The sequence below is a fragment of the Ammodytes marinus genome, assembly GCF_949987685.1.
Source record: "Ammodytes marinus genome assembly, chromosome: 13".
Lineage (NCBI taxonomy): Eukaryota > Metazoa > Chordata > Actinopteri > Uranoscopiformes > Ammodytidae > Ammodytes > Ammodytes marinus.
Window position 1 is genome coordinate 30714096 of NC_137217.1, and position 23190 is coordinate 30737285.

General features: G+C 39.4%; 2 protein-coding genes across 4 annotated transcripts in view; one reads left to right on the plus strand and one right to left on the minus strand.

Moving 5' to 3' along the window:
* Positions 1-258: 258 nt before the first annotated feature.
* Positions 259-4127, minus strand: arl4aa (ADP-ribosylation factor-like 4aa). 3 transcript variants are annotated; one of them, XM_080040136.1, is made up of 2 exons: positions 4034-4127; positions 259-1812 (listed from the first exon to the last, which is right to left on the minus strand). In XM_080040136.1, exon 2 carries the CDS (start codon positions 1708-1710, stop codon positions 1099-1101), a length of 612 nt encoding a protein of 203 aa, XP_079896262.1. In that variant the 5' UTR covers positions 1711-1812; positions 4034-4127; the 3' UTR covers positions 259-1098. The 3 variants fall into 3 exon arrangements, with proteins under 3 accessions (XP_079896262.1, XP_079896261.1, XP_079896260.1); XM_080040135.1 differs by lacking the exon at positions 4034-4127 and adding an exon at positions 3216-3395; XM_080040134.1 differs by lacking the exon at positions 4034-4127 and adding an exon at positions 3220-3395 and having other exon boundaries at positions 260-1812.
* Positions 4128-22970: 18843 nt separating this feature from the next.
* The window catches only part of vwde (von Willebrand factor D and EGF domains), a gene marked incomplete at both ends in the record, with an annotated part of 49081 nt that continues 48861 nt past the window's right edge, over positions 22971-23190 (plus strand). The window contains one exon of the mRNA XM_080039664.1: positions 22971-23049. Within this exon, the coding sequence (XP_079895790.1) occupies positions 22971-23049 (79 nt within the window). The remainder of the gene's footprint in view (positions 23050-23190) is intronic.

Genomic DNA, 23190 nt, shown 5'->3' on the forward strand with positions numbered 1-23190 from the left:
GGTATATTAATAGAAAAGGTTTTTTCAGCGCACATCTTGAGGAGATATTCACTGATTTTGACAAAGTGATTTTGACAATAAGTGTTCAACCGAATCGCTCACTCCGCCTTTACAGCTTAAGCCTGCTATCACCCAAATTAATCGTAGGTTAGCAATTGACCATCGAGCATACCTGCTTTTTAAATACACAGGCCCGTCTTGAATAGCAAACAGGACATAATAATACCCTCAATACCAAAGGCAACATTGCTCTAAATAAGTTTTTTTATTTATCAAAACATAATGCATTAGCAGTCTAATGACAATGTGTGGCCAATGTGGACCCACTACAGTAGCATCAGTTGTACTTTGCCCAAAACATTTCTGTAAAATCCAACAGAACACAATATGCTAAACTTCATATGAAGTGAAATTCTAAAGTGCTTTTAAAGAAAAAAAAAAAAGTCGGATATAAGCCAGCAAACAAAATCAGGAAAAATAATACGATAACGCTCGGTAATACTTTTATCTTTAACAAAGAAAGTCCAGTGTAAAAAAAAATTAACGAAAATAATAACATATACAAAACAATTAAATAAAACTGATGTATATTTATTTCATTGCCCCTCTGGTCTAACAATGTCCATTCACCAAATGAATCCTTCAACTATACTCAGAAGCCTTTTTCTTAAATTATTTTTTGGTAATAATAACGCTTGGAACATGCCATTAGCCATTCAGTGAAAACATACAGTATCTTTAAACTTCTATCACCCTTCCACACCCCCAGAACCATCAGTGCTTTTTTAAAAATCCATATAAACTCTTTTATAACCATATCCACCATCACACGTGTCTTAAAGCTTTCTCATCTTCATACTGTGTTCCTTTTATATGACGTCACTTCTCTGAAGAACGGCATCATCACAAGAACCAAGAGCGGGGAATCTTTAAAAATCTCAAAAAATCTTCGGACTGATAAAACTCAGAACGATTTAATGCGGAACCTGGATGGTGGATGTTCCGTCCGTATATCCACCCAGGAGGGGAAAAAAATATCCTTTGTTTCCTTCACATTTAAAACAACAAACAAGTCTTTTACAAATGACAAAAAGAAGATTATCTCTTTCTTCTTTGAGACTGCTGCCTTTGGACCTTTCTCCGTTTGAGCACCATGTCATGAAGTCTTTCCATGCCTTCTCTGAGTCCGTCTCCTATGATGGCACACGCTGGCTGCAGGTGCCAGGGAGTCCCAGGCCCCAGTTCTTTCAACGCCAGCAATTTCTCTATTTCGGCGAGTCCTAAGGAGTGCCTCAAGTCCTGTTTGTTGGCCACCACGAGCAAAGGCACCCCCGCATTTTCGTAAGTCTTGGCGATTTTGTGGAGCTCCGTTTTGGCCTCTTCCATACGCTCGGCATCCACGGAGTCCACCACGAATATGATGCCGTCCGTGCATCGCGTGTAGGACTTCCAAAGGGGGCGGAGCTTCTCCTGACCGCCTACGTCCCAGAAGTGAAACGTCCCGGAGCGGTGGCCGCCCAGGGACAGTTTAACCTTCTCCGCGTTGAAACCTTTGGTGGGCACCGTGTTGACAAACTCGTTGAACTGCAGTCGGTAGAGAACGGTGGTCTTGCCGGCCGAGTCCAGCCCGAGGATGGCGATGTGAAAAGACTGGAAGAACGGGATGTTTGAGAGGAAGCTGCTAGGTTGCTCTGATAATCCGTTCCCCATCTTTCCTCATGGGGAAGGATTTGGCAGATTTTATATTCCAATTGTCCAGCGATATAATCCTTTAGAGCTCACGGTATATTCCACAATGACTGCAGCAATTACCTGAAAGCATAATGTGTGTTATTATATTGAGGGTGAAAGACAAGCTTACAGAAGCAATTACAGCAAGGCTACGTCACTTTGACTCAACAGCCACTGTGGCCACAAGTGGTAATTCGTTAGCCTCATAGCATAATTGCCAAAATCATATTTACTCTACATCTACTCTATTCTAAATCTACTTTACCCTACTCTATAACCCTTAAAATATGACTTAGGCAATTATGCTATTAGGCTAACGAAAAGTAGATGTAGAGTAGAGTAGATGTAGAGTAAAAGTAGAGTAGAGTAAATATGATTTAGGCAATTATGCTATGAGGCTAATATGAACGAATTCAAGGATAAAAACACATTTCATTTACCCAAGACTGTTGCTTTAAATAAATGATCAGTAGGTGATCTTGAGGAGCTTAAGCGTAGTTAAACAGTAGCACGAGTAGAGTTGAGTCATATAGTCAACAAACTGAGTTACACAAGGTCTAGTTTGAGCACATAAAGTTTACCAACACAAGCTACCGGTCATACCAGACCAAATAGGGAAGTAGCAGCAAAACCCAAATTTTATGTGTATCTGATCAAGGGTAATTTAAGAGTTTGAGAATTTTCAACATTTCATTTGCCAGATTAATATTGTGTGCTCCTTTTGAAATGTACAAAGTCTTGCTGTAAAGTCGCACATCAATATAGTTTACAATAACAATAGATACAATCACTATGTTCAATGTGATAAGTATCTCTTATCACACTCTCTGCCATATCAAGTAGTAGTAAGCAATGAAAAAACATCCATAATTACATCAGTTTGTTCGGACTGAAAATGTAACATTTGCTGGTTGTTTCTCTAGTGAACCTACTATGAGAAGATTTTCACGTGAAACTATTTTTTTCTTAAAAAATAGTTATTTGGATGATGACCAAACAGGTGAGAGGAATTAATTTTATGATTCCACTCAAAGTCTAGAGAAGTGCATCACCTACGATATAATATCCTTTATCTCTATATCTAGCCTGATATCAGAGTCAATACATTGCCATATTATCTACCCACCTGTAACAGAGTAGTAGCATTATCCAAATATGGACAGAACATTACTTTGTATGTGCAGTCAGTCACACAATAAAGGATTTACAGCGACATATAGACGTCCAAGATAATGTGCTGAGTTTAATGTAGGCATCTTATCACTGCAACATTCCTATAGAGGCCTGTCTGTTAATGTTGTTGTATTGTATTGTATTGTTAGTGTTGTATAAGACTAAATGTATTTAAATAAAGCTTGGTTTGAAACGACCCAGTATTGTGTCTGGCTATGAGACTGCACTAAATGTACTGTCACGTATGACCAAGGGCTTTTCACACGGCAGGTGAACAAATGCATGTCTACGTGCAGTTCAAGCTTTCTTACCTACCAGTCTGAGCCACATGTAGAGAAACCATTCATTGTGATCCTCCCTGCATAGAAACGCGGTCCTCTCTGGCGTCTACATACAATGCGTTGAATTAAACTGACGATATATTTCCACCAGTGTTTGTATCAGCAAAACTACGACGGTGAAATCCTTCCCTAGAAACAGACAACCCTCCCTGTCTGTCCTCGCTGTCCCAGTGTGGCTCTACCGCTGATAGCTCTGCTGTCAGTGTGCAGACAACGCCCACTCGAACACTGCAGGACGCACGCGATTGGCTCATGGACTTCGTTCGATGTGTGCGGATTGGCTGATAGCGGCTGTCAATCACGCGTCAGCCCGGGAACCGGGATCACCTGTTGCTCCCCCGTCTGTCTGTCACTACGTTTGTACTTTTTAAATATCACTATTTTAACGTTATTGAGCCGTAAACACATTGCAGGCGATGTGACGTGGGGTTGTTCATTTAACAAACGACTGGAGAGGTAACGAAGGTACATTTCATTTAAAAAATGTAAATGAATATGTTGGAAACTGATTTTTTAAGTCGAACACACTAATGTTGCGTTCCACGAAGTTGTGGATAAGCGAGTTTTGACAGGAAAATAGCTCAAAATACATTTTAAATGTATTTCCAAATCAAATTCAAACGACTTAATCTACTTTACAGTGTGAGGTGTGTTTCTCTCTCTCTCTCTCTCTCTCTCGATAAATGGACATTCAGAGCGTGTAAACAAACCGGGATGCGTCGATAAGCTAGCTCGCGAGTGGCAGTTTATTAACGTTAGTAACAGTTAAAATCAAAATTCAAACTTACCGTTGGTTCAGCTCGGCGTAGTTTGCATGGTTTTCCTTTCCCCCTTTTTTTGTCCTCGAGTGTGTGTGGTGAGAGTGAGAGAGAGGGTGTGTGTGTGTGTGTGTGTTTGTGTGTGTGGGGTGAGAGATAGAGAGAGGGTGTGTGTGTGTGTGTGTGTGAGAGAGAGAGAGAGAGCGCGAGCGAGAGAGGGGGGACTCTGCTGTAAAATACGCCCCATTCTTCCGCGTGTTTTTGTTTGAAATGATTGGTCAGAAAGGGGCAGGAAAAGCTAAACCACGCCGACTGCTGCCCATCATGCGTGAAGCATAATAACAAACTGGCCTTTCATGCTTTCTACTCACACTGGCTTACAAAAGCTGTCTCTGTTGATGAATGATTAGGTTTGATTCGTTTATCTTCACAGAGAGAGATGGGGAAATATTGGATCACTGGTAAAAGAAGATAATTTAGGCTAGGTTTACTTCAGCAGCAACCACCAATACAACAACATAGGCATATAGGCCTACTTTACATTTATAATATAAGTAGCCTACAAAAGTATCATCACAAAAAGTACTTTGGCTAAAAGATAGTTAAGCTAAATGTCCTCTGTGAGTGATATAATGACATATTTTTGAATAGGCTACTGTTGCATCAATGTGTTACCAACAGCATATTAACATTGTAGCCAATGCTGCTCAAATTGGATTAATTTTGCATTTTTTTTTATAGTTTTATATAGGCCTACAGTCAAGTAGTTTATTGTCAGGTTGTTGTTCCCAACCTAGGGGTCAGGGGCCGTATTACAGAAACTTCCTAACTCACAATTCCTATCTTAACTGTTTGGTAACCATGGTGAATAGAGTTAGGACCTAATTTAGGAAAAAAGCCATTACAGATTAACAGTTCCTAAATCAATGTTCCTATCTTAATTCAAGATAGGAAAAGTGTATTACACAAGCATCATTCCTAACTGCTAAATCTTAAAAAAAAAAAAAAGCCTCCTAACTTTAGGATAACTGTTGGGCCATCGTAACTTTTGCGTCGGACATTATCTAGCCATAGGATACTTAGTGAGGCCCATAGATAGGCTAGGTGGCTTTTAGTTCTGATCTATGGTCATTGGTCAGGCTCCTCACAAGGGTCATCAGATAAATCCAAAGGGGTCATGTGATGATTGATGGGAGAGCAAAGTTCAGAACACATATCTACATTTTGTATTCCTTTGAACTGTTCGTAGATTGTCTATGTTTATGTAAAAAGTAGCTTTTGATGAGTGTGCTAGCAGGCTACCTCAAAATAGTACAGGCTACAGTACTTGAGTAAAACATAGTCACTTTTCCCTACTGACGTCACATAGGTTATTTTATACCAGCTATACTATACGGACACAAGTTAGCACCATGTTTTGTAAAACCATAAAATGTAATGTTAATTTTATAATATTTTAAAGTTAATTTGCCATGCTCGTCCCTATAGATTTTTTCCTCACATACTCAAAACGAAAATACAAATAAATTCACAAAAAAACACAAATGATGATCCAATAAAATTACAATATTGTATTGTCCATCTCAGATTCACTCTGCGTTCCGAATCGCATACTTTCTACTATTTAGTATGGGAGAAAAAAAGATTTAGGATGTCCCGATTCTTGTGGCCAGATGTAGGATGGTTAAAAAAAAAACGGATGTTTACTACACCTGGCCAAGATTGTTAGTGTTGAAAAGTGCATCCTATTTGGGCAATTCTGACCCATAATCCAGTGCGAACCTGAAGTGACGTCACATCGACGAAGCCTCCATGTGAAAACAAACGAGGATGCGACGGATATAAAAGCAAGAGGCAAGATCAAGGCGCAATGTTATGATGAAATAAGAGAGTAAAGTATGTCCCAATAGTATGCCTACTGCATCCTAACTAGATTATTTTTATCGTCGGATGTAGTATGTAGAATAGAAAAAAGAAAGAGTATGCGATTCGGAACGCAGGGTCATTCTTGTATTAATTTCATGACATTGTTCAGTATTGCAAAGGATTGTGGGGGATCAAAATCAAACAAACACATGGCAGCCGTAAGGGGCATGCGGTTGAATGCACTGACTGATATTCTTTTTATTTTATTTTTAGTCTGCAAGTTATGCATAGTCACAGATGACTCCATTGAACACATGTGTGTGTGCAGCTATTTCAGACATGCTCGGGACATGTGCCGGCTTCGCGTGTTTATAATTCTTCAATGAACAGCTGTTGGGGTACCAGTGGGATTCGGATGGAGGGGGCATGGCATTCATGACACCCACAGTCACTGCATGTCTACAGCCATGATTGAGCTATAAGACTTTCTCTGATCTCAGTATTCAGATATTCTTTAAGTAAAACTACCAATACAACAACTGGTCCTGTTTTTAAATCTTACTTTAGTAAATGTATAAAAGTATCAACAAAATATATGCCTAAAATTATACATTTATCTATCTATCTATCTATCTATCTATCTATCTATCTATCTATCTATCTATCTATCTATCTATCTATCTATCTATCTATCTATCTATCTATCTATCTATCTATCTATCTATCTATCTATCTATCTATCTATCTATCTATCTATCTATCTATCTATCTATCTATCTATCTGTCTGTCTGTCTGTCTGTATATCCATCCACCTATCCATCTATCTATCACAATGCCAAATGTCATTGAAAATAAAACAAAATCTTTCATTTATCATTCTGTGTGTATTTCTGAATCTGAACCGTTCCAAACACTGGTAGATGTCAAATTAATTTCCCACACTTGTCCGGACTAGAAACCCCCCAACAGTTGTATTCACCCCACTGTCTGGTTCTCTAATGTTTTCCATACGAGATCCAGTCGCTTATTCATCCCTTTTTCCCGATTGTTTTTTTTTTTTCATTTTCCCAGGGAGTTTACGCCTTAGTCAGGGTAAAAGTTGTGGAGGTTTATGGTAGGCGGAAACCATAGATAGTAAATAATATGGATGTAGCATCCGGGCTGACCTCAGTTATTCACACAGCATCCAATAATCCTGGTTTGTGCGCGTCGCCATCTTGTGAGATTTTTACTCCGCCTCACTCCTCTTGCCGAAAAGGGGAATCGACGTCACGTCGGGGGGAGGGAGATAGCTGACGTATACCTCCGAGGCAAAGTGAGGGACAACGGGCGGAGAGCTGTCACTCAAGAGATCGCGCCAATACATTTTAACCTCCAAAAGAATAAAAACTAGCGTGGGCCAAAAAAATTCACCCCCCTCAGTGTTGTCATGGAGATATGACCTAAACATACAGACTAAAATGGTTTTGTGGCCTAGGCTGTAAATAGGTTTAATAAGACTTTGAAAACGGCCTATCTAACAAGTGAGTCAAAGAAAAACTGCTCGTCTTGGCGCCACCCCCAGTGGCACTTTCTGGTTACTACAGATGTAGGTCACTTCCTTACTGGATGCCGGTAAAAATCGCTGAGGTTGGGGCTTGTCGGAAACACCCCAACCTGAGGCCGCTTCTCTGCCTGCCTACGCTTTACTGACAGCGGACTGCACCCTCAGGCTCACACACCTCCGCGTCACAGTTCAATGGAACTGCACACACACTCTGGTTGTTTTCAAATTTACAGGAATCGACAAATTACTTCCGAATAGTAGCACCAGGCAAAGAGAAACATATATGGAGTTCTTTAGTTTCTTGGCCTTTAAGGTTTAAAAAAAAAATGTTAATTGATAAACAAACATCTGTTATTTCATATAAAAAATACTGGTATTGAGAAAAATTTATTAATAATGGTTAAAATAAATAAAATTCCAAAAGGCTCAAGGGGTTCACAAACTTTCACACAGCACTGTATCCGTCTATCTATCTATCTATCAATCTATCTATCTATCTATCTATCTATCTATCTATCTATCTATCTATCTATCTATCTATCTATCTATCTATCTATCTATCTATCTATCTATCTATCTATCTATCTATCTATCTATCTATCTATCTATCTATCTATCTATCTATCTATCTATCTATCTATCTATCTATCTATCTATCTATCTATCTATCTATCTATCTATCTATCTATCTATCTATCTATCTATCTATCTATCTAATCTGTCTGTCTGTCTGTCTGTCTGTCCGTCCGTTTATTTATCGCAATATTGGAAATCTTTACATAAAAAAGTCATGATCGGTTTTTCCATGATCTGGAGAGCTTCTCCTCCACACGGTCCAGAAATGCGCTGTACGCTCCTCTCCTTCGTCTGTGTCTCTGAAAAACAGACATTCAATATTAGTATTAAAACAGGTGTATCTACAGTATTTATCTAAGCTTTCTAAACTGGGATACTTTATGTTGATAGATCTTTTAAACTAGCGAAATACAGGCAAATGTATTTAATGACTTTCTACCAATTCATGTAATGTCACTCTTTCACATGGCCACTGTGCAATAATCACAGTAAATTATATGGGCTTTTTTTGTTTGTTTTTTGGCATTTTCAAGCTTTATTAGATAGTACAGAGTTGAAATGGGGTGACAGAGAGAGAGGGGGGATGACCTGCAGTAAAGGTCCACGGGTCGGATTTGAACCCACAACCACTGAAACGAAGGCCGGAGCCAATATGGTACGCGCTCTATCCACTATACGCCACCGTAACGCCCAAATTATGTATTTTTATGTTATCACTCTTACAGCTCACAATCTGCATAGTGATGACATGATTTTAAAATGAGCCCCAGACTAAATCTAAGTAGTTATTTATGTAAGTATGTATGTATGTATTCAGTATGTAGGCACTGACTGTATAGGAGGCTGATTTTGGAGGCCAGAGCGGCAGTGGGAGTATGAGCCTTGCGTCCCATGTGGACTCTGCAGGTTTATAGGTGTCCATCTTTGTCCTGTTGTCCCTCAGACTTAAACCTGACTGGGATCTAGTGGTCCGAACTGGAAAAGAAAATATATTTATTATTAGTTCAGTAATTTGTGCCGACAATAATTCATTTGAATGAATCGGACAAAAAAATGGAAACATTCAGAATATCAAAGTTTAAGACAATGTTTAATCTAAAGCAAAAATAAATTTACTGACTATTTACTATGTGCTTTAGTTTTAAATATAAATATAATATATATAATAATATATTATAATATAGTTATTACATTTAGTAGTGTGTGCTTACAATGATAGACTAGATTTTAAAGAAACGGGCAAACACAATGAAAACATTCAAAATAATTATATATATTTATAAAGTGTAATCTAAAAGAAATGCCAAAATGTAAAGTTAATTAACATACTGATGTCCATGTGCTGTAGTTTCAGATGCAGGTTGCCAGGATCTCTGTCATACGTAGTGACTATGTCTGGAAGATCCTCATCAAGCTGAAAATAGTACAGATGACAAACAGAAGGTAAAACATCAACCCTGCGTTCCAATCCCCATACTTCCCTACTATTTAGTATGCCAAAAAAATATTTAGGATGTCCCAAATACATGCACGCCAATTGTAGTATGCTGAAAATACATAAATGCCCCCACTAACTCCAATAGCATTTTGGAGGATTCGTCTTTATTCTTGACATTTCTCGACATAATGAAAAAAAATCTTCCTTATCTGATTTTTTTTCTCTCCTGTGGCCCCAAAACTCTTCTGTACTTTAGTATGTAGTGTAGTAAAAAGAAAAAGTACTTTAGTGAAGTAGAAAGAAAGAGTATGTGATTTGGAACGCAGGGCAAATGTTTTAGTGTTGTGTTTATCGCCATCTTGTGGTCAAATCAAACACTACAAACTGGAAGACGTATTTAGTCCCTGCATTGCTTACTGTACATAACGTGTTTTTGAACGAATTCTGCTGCATTAATGTGTATGTGACTTGTATTACTGTCAAATTAGGTAATTTAATCTACAGCAATGCAAAATATTCTTTAAACTCATCTTATATTCAATTATATTTAACATTATTTCAGAGAACAAAAACATATAGTGTGGCTTTACTGTGAGAACTTAGAATCTCTTATTAATAGTAGAGTATAGTACAGTATAAAACATTATATTCTTAAATGTATCTTGATAGCATGTCAGACAAATGTAGTGGAGTAAAAATGGATGTCTTTCCTAAATTCAGTTGTTAATCACCATTTTGTGTATAATAACATACACATAATTACTGTTCGTGGTAGTAATCAAGTAATCAGACTGTAAAAGTACTCAACTACTAGGTATACTACATTTAAAAAATCCTGCATTCAAAATCTTATTTGAGAAAAAGTATTATTAGACGAATGGTCCCTGCATTGTTTTACTGTACATCATGTTTTCCGACCAATATTAATGCTGCATTAATGTGTATGTGACTTTAACTGCTTACTATGTAACTACTTGATGTAGTACGTTTGGCTATTATAGTTTAATCTACAGCAATGCAGAATTTTCTATAAAATCATCATATATTCAATTCAATTTCAGACACAGTTCCATATCAGTGTAAATATACATAAAACAGAACACCAAAAACATTTATATACACAAACCTATACACATAGAAAGACAATTTTTCGCGGTCACTTACTGGTCTGAAGTTATGTGGTATGGGATTCTTGTACGGCCCGGTTACCGGATACTTCCCATCCTTGACAAACATCAACTCAGACTCCAAAGCGTCCGGAGGCTTGTAGGATGTGAGGAACTTTGGACCATCTTCCCTCTGGCTAGTCCCATGTAAAACCTTTGGTAAAAATAACTCTCTGACTCTCTTCTTTGTTTCGCTACGCCGAGGTGCAACTATATATGAATGTGTCTGTCTTTCTTTCTGTTGCGGTAGTGGTACCGACAAAGATCTGTACAGTTTGAGAGAGAAATCCGGTGGCTTGATGCTCCACACGTCACTGTTGTTTTTCTCAATTTCAGGGAGCGTGAAATACTTGCTTCTTGCCAAATCGAGACGCTGACTTGCTGAGAACTGGATTTTTTCTTCGAAGGAGATTGAGGACAGTGGAGGCAACAAACTATATGGAGCCATTGGACAAGTATAAGGTATACAGCTCCGGAAAAAAAAATTAAGAGACCAGTCTGGATTTTTCTTCAATCTTCATCTCTACATTACTTATTGAAAAATGCTCTTAATGACAAAAAATGTATTGGAATTTGGTAGAAATGTTGTCAGTAGTTTATATTGTAAAATCTAAATGTTCATTCTACTCAAACATATGCCTATAAATAGTAAAATGAGAGACACTGAACATTTGGAGTGGTCTCTTTGTTTTTTTTCCAGAGCTGTATTTGCTTACCCTTGAATTTCTTGGAGATATCTCTTGGCCTGTCACTTCTCCAGACCTGTTTTGCGGTGTGTTGTTATGTCACGAACACAGTGGAGAAAGTAGCAGACTGTAGGACCAAGAGTTGATTTCAGACACACAACAAATAAAAAGTGCTGCTAGGTAACAAGCGGCTTTTAGTCTTCTTAACACAAAGAATTAAGTAGGCTGAGCTCAGCAGGACAGTCAACAATAAAAGACAACGATAACTTAGCAACAGAAAAGCAAACAAAACAATGTCGGAGCCCTACATACTGTAAGACAATTGTTGCCATTGGTGTATGTATGTATGAGTGTGTGTGTGTGAATGGGTGAATGTGGTAAGAAATGTAAAGCGCTTTGGGGCTGAGAAAATCGGCTAAATAAATCGGCGCTATACAGTGCTGCTTGAAAGTAAATAAATTAGTGGTGGGCCGTTATCGGCGTTAACGTGCTGCGTTAATGCAAGACTCTTATCGGCGATAAAAAAAATATCGCCGTTAATCTCTTATTCCACCTCCTGTTCGGCTCAGGGGAGATAATAATAGCCGGGGGCCGTTGTTGACACTTGAGGAGCCTTTATTCTCTCACACACCCGCCGCTCTCTCTCTCCATCACTTGCCCACGACACAATCGGGTATTGGAACGCAGGGTGGGTGTGTGTGGCCACCGGTCGCCACGTGACTATAAGTTTCCAAGTTTTAAACACTTCTATCTCTTCAACGTCAACGTCACCGTACCCGAATCCTAAATATCCCCATAGCAGACGCTATATTTCATCGGGGGGGAAACTTTGTTTTGCGCCACAGTTCGGCCGTAATGCTGCTGCACACATACACACACACACAGACACAGGCGCACACACACACGCTGCATGACAGAGACGAGGGGCGCTACCAAAAAGACGAGAGGAGCGGTTGGAGCAGTTGGAGCGTTTAGAGACACATGCGTGCACATTTATTTACATAAAATCGCAATCGCAGTCATTTGTGCAGTTATGTAAAATGTTTCACTAAGGAAAATTACAGAAAAAGTAACGCACAGTGACTTTGATGAGTAATTTTAATCTGATTACTGGTTTGGAGATAGTAACGCGTTAGATTACTTGTTACTGAAAAAAGAGGTCCGATGCCGGTTACTCGTTACTAAGTAACATCTTGTTGAACATTATTTATTTTCATCACCAATTATCATAGTAGAACAGCTTCCTCAAGCAGTTTGTGATGCATGTTGGAAACAGGAGATGAGCCCCTGGTCTGATGCGCCACCTGGCTTGAGAAACACGTTCTCAAAGACTTACTTTGAGTCATTATTTAGGAGCACACACATATTATGAATGAATTCAAATGAGCCATTTTAATCTAGATTAATCTAGATTAATTCCAAAATTAATCTAGATTAATCTAGATTAAAAAAATTAATCTATGCCCACCTCTAAAATAAATATATAAAAAATAAATAATAATAACAAAAAAAAGTGTTTAAACGCAAAAGTGTGAAAAAAAACGACAAAACAAAAATGAAAATAAATAAAAATTAATTTAAAAAATAAACAAAGTGTGAAAAAAAGGAAAAAACAAAGAAAAAAAAACGGCAAAAAAACAGGAAAAAAAACACAAACATTTGAAAAAAAACGCAAAAGTGTCAAACGCAAGAGTGAAAAAAAAAAACGCAAAAAACGAGAAAAAAAAACAGCATTCACACTATTACAGGGAACCGCAAGGGAACAAAGCTGAAGGTTTGGGCATGCAGCAACTGTTCACAGCCAATGTTTAATTTGGATTTGTCTAGACTCCACAGTAAACACACACACATTAAGATCCATTCATTCAGATGAAGTGTGTCACCATGGGAACTTTACTACACCAGGGTCTATGGTATATGTTGAATATTAAAAAGACCCATATTTTCCTATGAAAATAGATGGATAAAAGTGTAAAGCATCCATAGCTGTACTTTATTACAGTACGTGTGCGCATGTAGGTAGTTATTTTATACCAACGTAAGTCTTTATAATTTCAAGTCAAAAAAGTCAAAGTTTGTTATTGTCAGTTCTGATATATGCAAGACAGACATCAGAATCTAAATGGCGTTTATATCTGACCCACGATGCAATAGGAACGATAAGAAAATATATAGAGAAGAATAAGATAAACATAAACAATATTTACATTAGATACATTCTAAATACTATGCAGTGCAAAGGAAGTTTTTGTACAATATAAAACAGTATGTATAAAATAGAATAGAAAGTAATAAGTAGGGGCGCTCCGGTGGCGTAGTGGATAGAGCGCGTACCATATTAGCTCCGGCCTTCGTTGCAGTGGTCGCAGGTTCGAGACCAACCCGTGGACCTTTACTGCAGGTCATCCTCTCTCTCTCTCTCTCTCTCTCTCTCTCTCTCTGTCCCCATTTCAACTCTGTACTATCTAATAAAGCTTGAAAATGAAACAAAAAAAAAATCTAAAAAAAAAAGAAAGTAGAGAAGTTTCCTCACTATGGACAGAAATTACTGTGAAATAAATTGTAATGTTGGGATATCTCCACCAGATGGCAGCACATCATTCAGGTGAGCTCAAACATTGATGGTATGACGTTTTACTGTAATTTGTTTAACAGAAGCAGACAGTTCACTTCCTTTAGTAATTTACCATTTTCTATACTTTAATTGTAAAGTCTAGACTAAGGCACTGAAAGGAAAATATGACAATAAAAGGAAAAAATATCAGAGCTGAACAAGATATCACATAGACTGAAATGAATACATGTTGGGGGTTGGATACATGCCTTTAAATGAAGTACTGTATGAGATAAACCGTGTGTAACTTAGCTTACTTTACCAGTAGTAAATTAAGAGACCAGTCTGGATTTTTCTTAAATCTTCATCTCTACATACCTTATTGAAAATGCTCTTAATGACAATATTTTTATTGTGAATTTGGTAGAAATGTGGTCAGTCGTTTATAGTATAAAACCAAAATGTTCATTCTACTCAAACATATGCCTCTAAAGAGTAAAACGAGAGACACTGAACATTTTGGAGTGTGGTCTCTTAATTTTTTCCCGGAGCTGTACATGCTACAGCTCAGGGTCCCCAGAGTCAGGCAGGGACTTGGCACACACAGAGTTGATGCTTCTTGCAGATTCTTGCTTCAATCGCCCTGGAAGAGGAAAGCTGTTTAATGTCTGCCATTCGCTACAAGAGACATTTTTTACTGACTGAACCTCCAAGAAAAGTCTAGAGGTAAATAGTCTAGAGAGGAACTTGAAGCAAAAAGGAAAAGGCTCCCTATGCCAAGCGCTTTATCGATTAGAATAAAACATCTGGGTTTTACTAAGTACTTTGAAGCAAATCCTTTCTTTCTGTGTTGGATTTAGAATATATCAGACATGGATGGATGCTCTTTATGTCTCATCATTGAGATGTATGACTGGTCTGTGTACCTTCATTGTGATCTCTATATACAAACTCTCTACCCCTCCCTTTCTTTAATTTACAGAAGCTACGGTGGCCTTCAAGGACAAGAAGCTAGTTACTAAAGATGGCATCATCCACCACTGCCTCAAGTCTTTCCACAATATCAAGTGATGAGGTGAAGATGTATTTAGTTATTTACTCTATAGTACTTCTTCTTCTTGGTCTTCCAACAGGTGCATTTCCCCAGGACGCCCACTGTATATAAAAACATGTAGATGTAGAAACATGGTGGTGGCGCACCCCACTCCTAGTAGTTAATATATCTACCGTTACCGTAAAAGGCTCATTCTAATGTAATAAAATAAACAACAACATTTATTTTCAAGCAATCATTCACTAATTCAAACATACTTGTCGATATAATATTCCATGACAAGTCTGTTCTGAAAAACACCCATTCCCTTTCCACACTGTACCTTTAACTTATTACAGCTCCAGAATCACTATTCCAATTCATGTACACACTGCACCTTACTGCTCTTTTGCACTTCTGGTTGGACGCTAAAACTCATTTCGTTGTCACTGTACTTGTTCTCTGCACAATGACAATACAGTGAATCCAATCCAATCCAGAATCATAATCAAACCAATGTTTTAGTCTCTGTGTTGGACCAACCCTGTTATGAGAATACATTAAAGAAGAACAAATCCCACATAACAGAACATACTGATTTACAAAGAGCCAGACAGACAGTGAGCAGAGGAGCTTCCCCTTATTTCATGCACCTGTAAAGCACTTCTTTATTTATACAGGTAAATCCCATTGAGTCCGAAGACTCTTTTGCAAGGGAGACCTGTTTTCCTTTCCCACGTTACCATTCACACACACATCCATACACCGATAGCAGCAGGCTAACTATCAACATTCACACGAGGCAAGGTGGGTGAAGTGTCTTGCCCAAGGACACAACAACTATGACATAGGTGGCAGGGCGGGGATCGAACCTCCAACCCTTTGATCATCGGCCAACCCGCTCTACCAACTGAGCCACAGTCGCCCCACTTTGAATGGCCTTGTGTCTGAATTGTGCTATAGAAATAAACTTGCCTTGCCTTATGTAAACACTGGTTTGTGCACAGGAGAGTTTAGAGTTTTTCCAGACAGTTAGTTACAGCCGTCACTTTGTTCGTACCGACTTACAGGACAGCTGAGGAAACCTGAACCAGCACACACACACACACACACACACACACACACACAGAGACACACACACACACACACCCAGAGAGAGAGACACACACACACACACACACACACACACACACACACCCAGAGAGAGAGAGAGAGAGAGACACACACACACACACCCAGAGAGAGAGAGAGACACACACACACACAGTGAGAGAGAGAGACACACACACACTCAAAGACACGCACGCACACAAACACACACACATACACCCACCCAGAGACACACACACACACACCCAGAGAGAGAGAGACACACAGACACACACACACACACCCAGAGAGAGAGAGAGAGACACACACACCCAGAGAGAGAGAGAGAGAGAGACACACACACACACACACACACACACAACCTGAAACCAGCAACCAGCAACCAGCCAAAAGTGGCCGAAATCAAACATTGTCTATGAAGGAGCTTGACCTGGCTGGCCCTGTTAAACCAGGAGCTGTACCACCATCAGAGCCTCCGCGCGACCTCTTGCCCCTCACTTCAACCATTGTATCCAGTGACATTTACAGATTTACAGCCACTGTGCAATCAGCAGGGTTATAGCTTTCTTTAGTGACAGCTAGTGTATGTGTTAAGTGTGAGTTTGTGTGTCTCTGCGTGTGTATGTGTCACCCTGCGTTCCGAATCGCATACGTTCTACTATATAGTGTGTAGAAAAAAAGATTTAGGATGTCCCGATTCTTGTGGCCAGATTTAGGGTGGTTACAAGTACCCGGATGAAATTTGAAGACTTTCTTGTATTTTGTTCCAATGTCCAACTGTGTGTGTCAGGACCTCCATATGTTTTTACTGTTGTTTGAGCAACGCCATAAAGTCAAAAGCAGAATTTTCTTTTTCATTTTGGACCAAGCACAGCAGGGGTTATTGGGGTATTCACTAAATCAATGAAACATGATACGTTATTTGATTACATTTTGTTATTTTGATATGTTGTTTTTTGACCAAGTAACTTTTTTTATTCATTTTTTTTTACGATGCACCATTTCCCCTCACTCCCACCTCCACTTCAGCTTCCGAAAGCCGTTTCCATAGAGCAGGAAATCACAATCCCCAGAACAGAAAAAACATCAATGAAACGTTACAAAATGACAATAGCACAAGTTATGTTATTTTTTTTTTTACTTTGCCTTTGAGTTTGAAGATTGTCTATTTATGAATATTTAATGTTTGAGAAAAACTCTTCAGATTTTAAATTTAGATTTCAGGGCCTTAAATTTAAAGTTGTTCACGTTGTTTGGTCTCTCAGGTTTCATATGACACAAGTCAATATGATTTATGATTATTGTTTGACATTTTCATGGATAGTACAGCGTTGAAATGGGGAGACAGAGAGAGAGAGAGAGGGGGGGGGGGGGGGGGGGGTGACCTGCAGTAAAGGTCCACAGGTCGGATTTGAACCTGAACCCACGACCACTGCAACGAAGGCCGGAGCCAAAGTGGTACTCGGTGTATGAGTGTGTGTGTGAATGGGTGAAATGTAAAGCGCTTTGGGGCTGAGAAAATCGGCTAGAAAGCGCTATTTAAGTCAAGTCCATTTACCATTTACGCTCTATCCACTACGCCACTGGAGCGCCTCGACAAACTAATATAATTGTTGACGCCATTTTTCATGCAGACAGACGGACAGTAGACTTTGCTAGAACATGTTTATCCATTCACACTGGATGCTTGGTTGGACACGTGTTGCGAGAGCGTCATTTTAGTTTCTGTCACTTTTAAGACTTAAATTATTACATCTTATCTCATGTTTGACTCTGAGAGGATTTGCGGATTTGGTTTGTTAGTAGATGAGAGGCATTCCCAGCATTCCACAACTCTTTTTACTACACTACATACTAAAGTACTTTTTCTTTTTACTACACTACATACTAAAGTACAGAAGAGTTTTAGGGCCACGGGAGAGAAAAAAAAAATCAAATAAACCAGATGTTTTTTTCCATTATGTCGAGAAATGTCAAGAATAAAGAAAAAATACTGCTAAATGAAATTAGAGTTAGTGAGGCATCTGGGTATTTTTGACATACTGCAATTGACATGCATGTATTGGGACATCCTAAATCTTTTTTCTGGCATACTAAATAGTAGGGAAGTATGGGGTATTGGGATGCAGAGATTGTTTGCATTGTTGGTCTGTGGTGTTGAGTACTCAGTCTGTGTCGGGGTATGTGATGGGAGGCTGGCTGTCGGGGGTGGAAGCAGGAATAGATTGTGTCATGACCCAGCTGTCATGAGGTCACATTTGTCTTCTACAGTAAAGACAAACACAAAGCAATTCCTTCTGCAGCACCAACCGATTACCAAACAAACCCACGGCCACCAATTCTGACCGGATTTTTGCTCTCCAGGTGTGGCAAAGGCAGTTAACTCACCTATTGTACTTTTATGGAGTTGTATTCTGAAAGGAGCCTCGTCACTCTTTAGTTCAGTTCATTGGGAAATACTTTATTAAGATAGTTTTATATAAAAAACCTGCAGAATAAAATGTTACATTCAAAACCGAACGTAGGCTAAGTTTGTGAAAAATATCAAATGTGTTTATTACTGTGTCTTAACTTGTCAGTTTTTCTAAGATGCAACATGACGGTTTAATACATTTTGTAGCTCAAATCTCTTCCACCGGGGCGGACAAAGGCAATAGGGAAGCCAATCACCCCATTGTGCTTTTCAGTAAAGCACTTTCACCCGTTACTGAAAGTGAGCAGCCTCGGGTGTGCTGTCAATCAGAGCACTGATGTAGCCTCGTGCAGGTGCTAAACTATTAATTTCAACTGTTGTGTTTGTTCTTCCCAGGCTGGTGATGGAGTGAGAAACAACAGTGAGGATGAATGAGGTAAAACTGAGGTGTGTTTGTATTTTGCAGATTATTTGTCATATATCAATTTTCTCCACTATTTTGCAGTTACATTGATATTTCTGCATTTTTAGCACTAGGCACCGCCTGCCTACTTCCGCTCAATTTTCTATTCCCTTCAGTAGTCAGTCTGGGTCCGCGGTATATTCGCGGGCTTTCTCCGGATAGATTTTTACCGGTCCAATCAGCGAACAGAGGGAGTGGCTGAGAACAATGACGTTGAGGTCGGAGGCCAGTTTCAGTTATGTGATTGGTTGGCAGATCCAGAGTGGCACTGGGCAGATCCAATAGTTTTAAACTTCAACAGACACCCGCCTTCAAGTGAGTGAACGTTTGTCAATTGAGCGATTCCAGACCTTCTGTACAAATGAAATGAAGTACGATGGTCTGGTATAGGGTATGGTAGGACCAGGCTACTATTTTGCAGTGATGTTTGTACTTCCCATGCTGGTGACAGATAGGGTAAAACTGAGCTTGTTCATGTACAGACCATTAGAACATTATTTTGGACCAGGGTTTAGGTCTGATTAATCTGTGCTTGAATCATTTTCCGGTGCTTTTCTGCTCTGCCTGTGTTCTCCTTTTCTGGACACGTAACGTCTTTAAAGTTGTACAATCAGTTTTCATGCAATCAATCAATCAATCAATCAATCAATCAATCAATCAATCAAACTTTCTTTATAGAGCACTTTTCATACAAGTAAATGTAACACAAAGTGCGAGGAGTGGAGGTAAACATAATTATATACGGTTTGCATTCCCTGCATCATTTAGCTGATATCACATCTCCCAGGGGAACACTGCTGCGCCGCCATGTTTTCCCCACGTCTACAAAGCTGATTATAATGAGAGACAATTGCACAAGATTAGTGTAGATTTAAGTGTTAAATGAGGCCATCATCCTCGTTTGTTTACCACTCTGTATGCTGCCTGGATGCAACTTGAAGGCCACCAACTCATTTTTATTTATACATTTTTTTAAACCTTTATTTATACAGGTAAATCCCATTGAGACCGGGGACTCTTTTTCAAGGGAGACCTGTTCCCATGTACACGTTACCATTCACACACACATTCATACACCGATAGCAGCAGGCTAACTATCAACATTCACACGAGGCAAGGTGGGTGAACTGTCTTGCCCAAGGACACAACAACCATGACACAAGTGGCAGAGCAGAATCGAACCGACAACCCTTCGATCATTGGCTGACCCGCTCTACCACCTGAGCCACAGTTGCCCCAAACAATATCTCATACATCTCATGTACGTCTATGTTTACTTGTCATACATGTATATTCATGTTTTCTGTCTAGGATGCCGATTGAGATTTGAAGCTATATTGCGTAGTTTCTGTTGCCCCCATAAGGAGTTCTGAGTTAATACAACAACACTGTCGGTGCAGCTACATGAGGTAAAGCCTTCAGTGATGGCTCATGGATTTTATACCTTCTGCTGTACATCCAGGTTTTTTCTTAGCAGTAGAATCAGCACCTGAAACATTTCTTGGGCTCTTCTTGGGGATATTTCTGAGCTCCTGCACCAGTGTCAGGGGGTGGGGGGGTACACCAGTTTGTAAACGCTGCCATACTGAGAAATACAGAGAGGAATTTGTGGAGCTGAACAATCAATTTTCTGTCAACTCATTTGGCGATGACTTAAATGTTACCGTCATGTATTTATATGAAAAAATACGCACTGTAGCTTTAATTGCTGGTGGTGTAAAAGCAGGACTGAGCACACAGACAGGAAGACAGTGGGCTTTCTACCTGATGGCTATTCCAGGCTCTTAGCTGAGGGTCCGGGAGATTTATGAGGGAGGGGTGCATATCCCTCCTCTGCCTGGGAGTCAAACAAGACAGTCAGGCACCTCTGTGTAGTAGCTACTGCCCTACACGTTGTATGAGTGTGTGTGTGTGTGTGTGTGTGTGTGTGTGTGTGTGTGTGTGTGTGTGTGTGTGTGTGTGTGTGTGTGTGTGTGTGTGTGTGTGTGTGTGTGTGTGTGTGAATGGTTGAATGTGTGTAAAAGAAGCTTATCGCTTTTTTGAATACCTCACAGAATTTCTAACTTCTAATCACTATCTAAATGTTTAAAAAAAATATTAATAATCTCATTATCAGTTGATGTATATTTGATGTATTTGCATTGTATATTGTGTATCTATTGTTGTTTTTGCATTGCATTTGTTTCACTCGACTTCATCGCAAATGAGGGTCACTCACCCCTCAACTGATCTTTCTTTCAAAGGGTTTTTTATTAAATGTTAATAACAACAAAATTGTAGCACAGCGAGTACAAATTTTTTCCCCTTTTTCTCCCGAACATACCCCACCCACATCCCACCCTCACACCCAACAACACAAAACCCACACCACAAGAAACAAAAACAAACAATCAATATGAAAAAAAAAACACTCAACTGATCTTTCGAGTATAAATAAAGGTTAAATGAAAATTAAAATTAATTTAAAAAAAAATGTTAACAGTAAAATTATGCAATCACTCCATCCACTTTTGATTTTCTATTCCAACGAAATCAGTTGCAGGTCTATAGGCCATAACAATGAGCTCCAGCCCCTCCGCTCCTGCCAGGGAAACTCTATATCTGAGTAGCACCAGCCACAGTTAAAAGAATGGAAACAAGCCGTTTGGAAAGGACCTGAATGTGATATCTTGCTTATCCAAAATCCCACTCGTTGGCTGAGGTCATTTCCCTGAAAATGCAACATGTGGGCCATCTGTTTTAGTGTTTAGCAGCAGTGGTGGCTACTGCTAATGAAATAGCACTGACTGGCCAGTAGTGAACCACCATGATTAGACTATCTCCCTGCGTTCCAATCCCCATACTTCCCTACTATTTAGTATGCCAGAAAAAGATTTAGGATGTCCCAATACATGCAAGTCAATTGTAGTATGCTGAAAATACATAAATGCCCCACTAACAATAGCATTTTGGAGTATTCCTCTTTCTTCTTGACATTTCTTTACATAATGAAAAAAAACAGCCTTATCTGATTTTTTCCTCTCTCCTGTGGCCCTAAAACTCTTCTGTACTTTAGTATGTAGTGTAGTAAAAAGAAAAAGTATGTGATTTGGAACGCAGGGTCAGTAAAATGGAGAAAACAAATTGTGGAACGTTGTGCAGGCTGGAGTTGATTCAGATACCAGAGCATTCAGTGTGATTAGACTATTTGAGTGCTGATAGTATATTTAATGTTTGGGTTGTCAAGGTGATACAGAAAACAGAAGTCCCACAGAAAAGGCATTAAGGATTATGATACCTCACCCTAACCTCTCTTTATTTAAACTGTATTCAAAGATTCAAAGTGTTTATTGGCATATCACAATAAGAAACATGTTCTCAGTCATACCATTAAATTCTTCCTTTGTTTTCCACAGACTGAATGCCAAGAAAGAAACATTGCAATAAGCAAGTAAAATAGAAAAAAAGCAGAGTAGAGTATGTCAGAGAATGTCAATTGAACATGAGTAGCCTACAGTACTTGGGGTAATCTTCACAACTTATTTGTTGGGGGAAAATATGGTTATTTCTCTCTTTAAAAATATATATGTATATGGTCAAACCTATTTCTATGGTGAAAACATTTTGATCTTCCTGAATCCTGAATAAGAGCTTTAACGTAGCCTACCCCTTGTAGATAGTGGTGCTGCAGCACAGTGGCAGATGTGTTGAGGTCTGGGTCATTGTGATGTGAAGGTGTACCGCTGATGCCTGCCCTCCTGCGCACACACACACACACACACACACACACACACACACACACACACACACACACACACACACACACACACACACACACAGCAGTCTGTGGTCCACCGCCGCAGTCCCGTGTCCCCCTAGCTGCCTACAACCTCAACTATCCTCCAACCACAAGTCACTCGCGAGCCTCAAGTAACCTAGTAACCTACATCCTAATTCCTGCGAGCGTTTCACTCAAATTCATTAGTTTTTTAATTCGGATTTAACGGAAACTATAGGCTGCGGCTGCGCTCAACTGTTGTTACCGAAAAAAGACGAGAGGACTTTACGGTGCCAGTTGCTCCCTCCCTCGCGCTGTTTTGGTTGCAATACAGTCGCGTGCTGGACGTTACAGGACGATGGGACTTGAAACTGTTTTTTTGAAACGTCTTCTGTGCGTCGTGGTTTTACTTCCAAACGCAATGCACGCTCAAACAGGTAAGCTCGCCCCTCTTCATTCAAAACGTGATTTAAAATATCTGTGTGTGTGTGTGTGTGTGTGTGTGTGTGTGTGTGTGTGTGTGTGTGTGTGTGTGTGTGTGTGTGTGTGTGTGTGTGTGTGTGTGTGTGTGTGTGTGT

Coding starts and splice junctions, on each gene's coding strand:
- arl4aa (XM_080040136.1), bottom strand. CDS start 1,710: ATGGGGAACGGATTATCAGAGCAACCTAGCAGCTTCCTCTCAAACATC.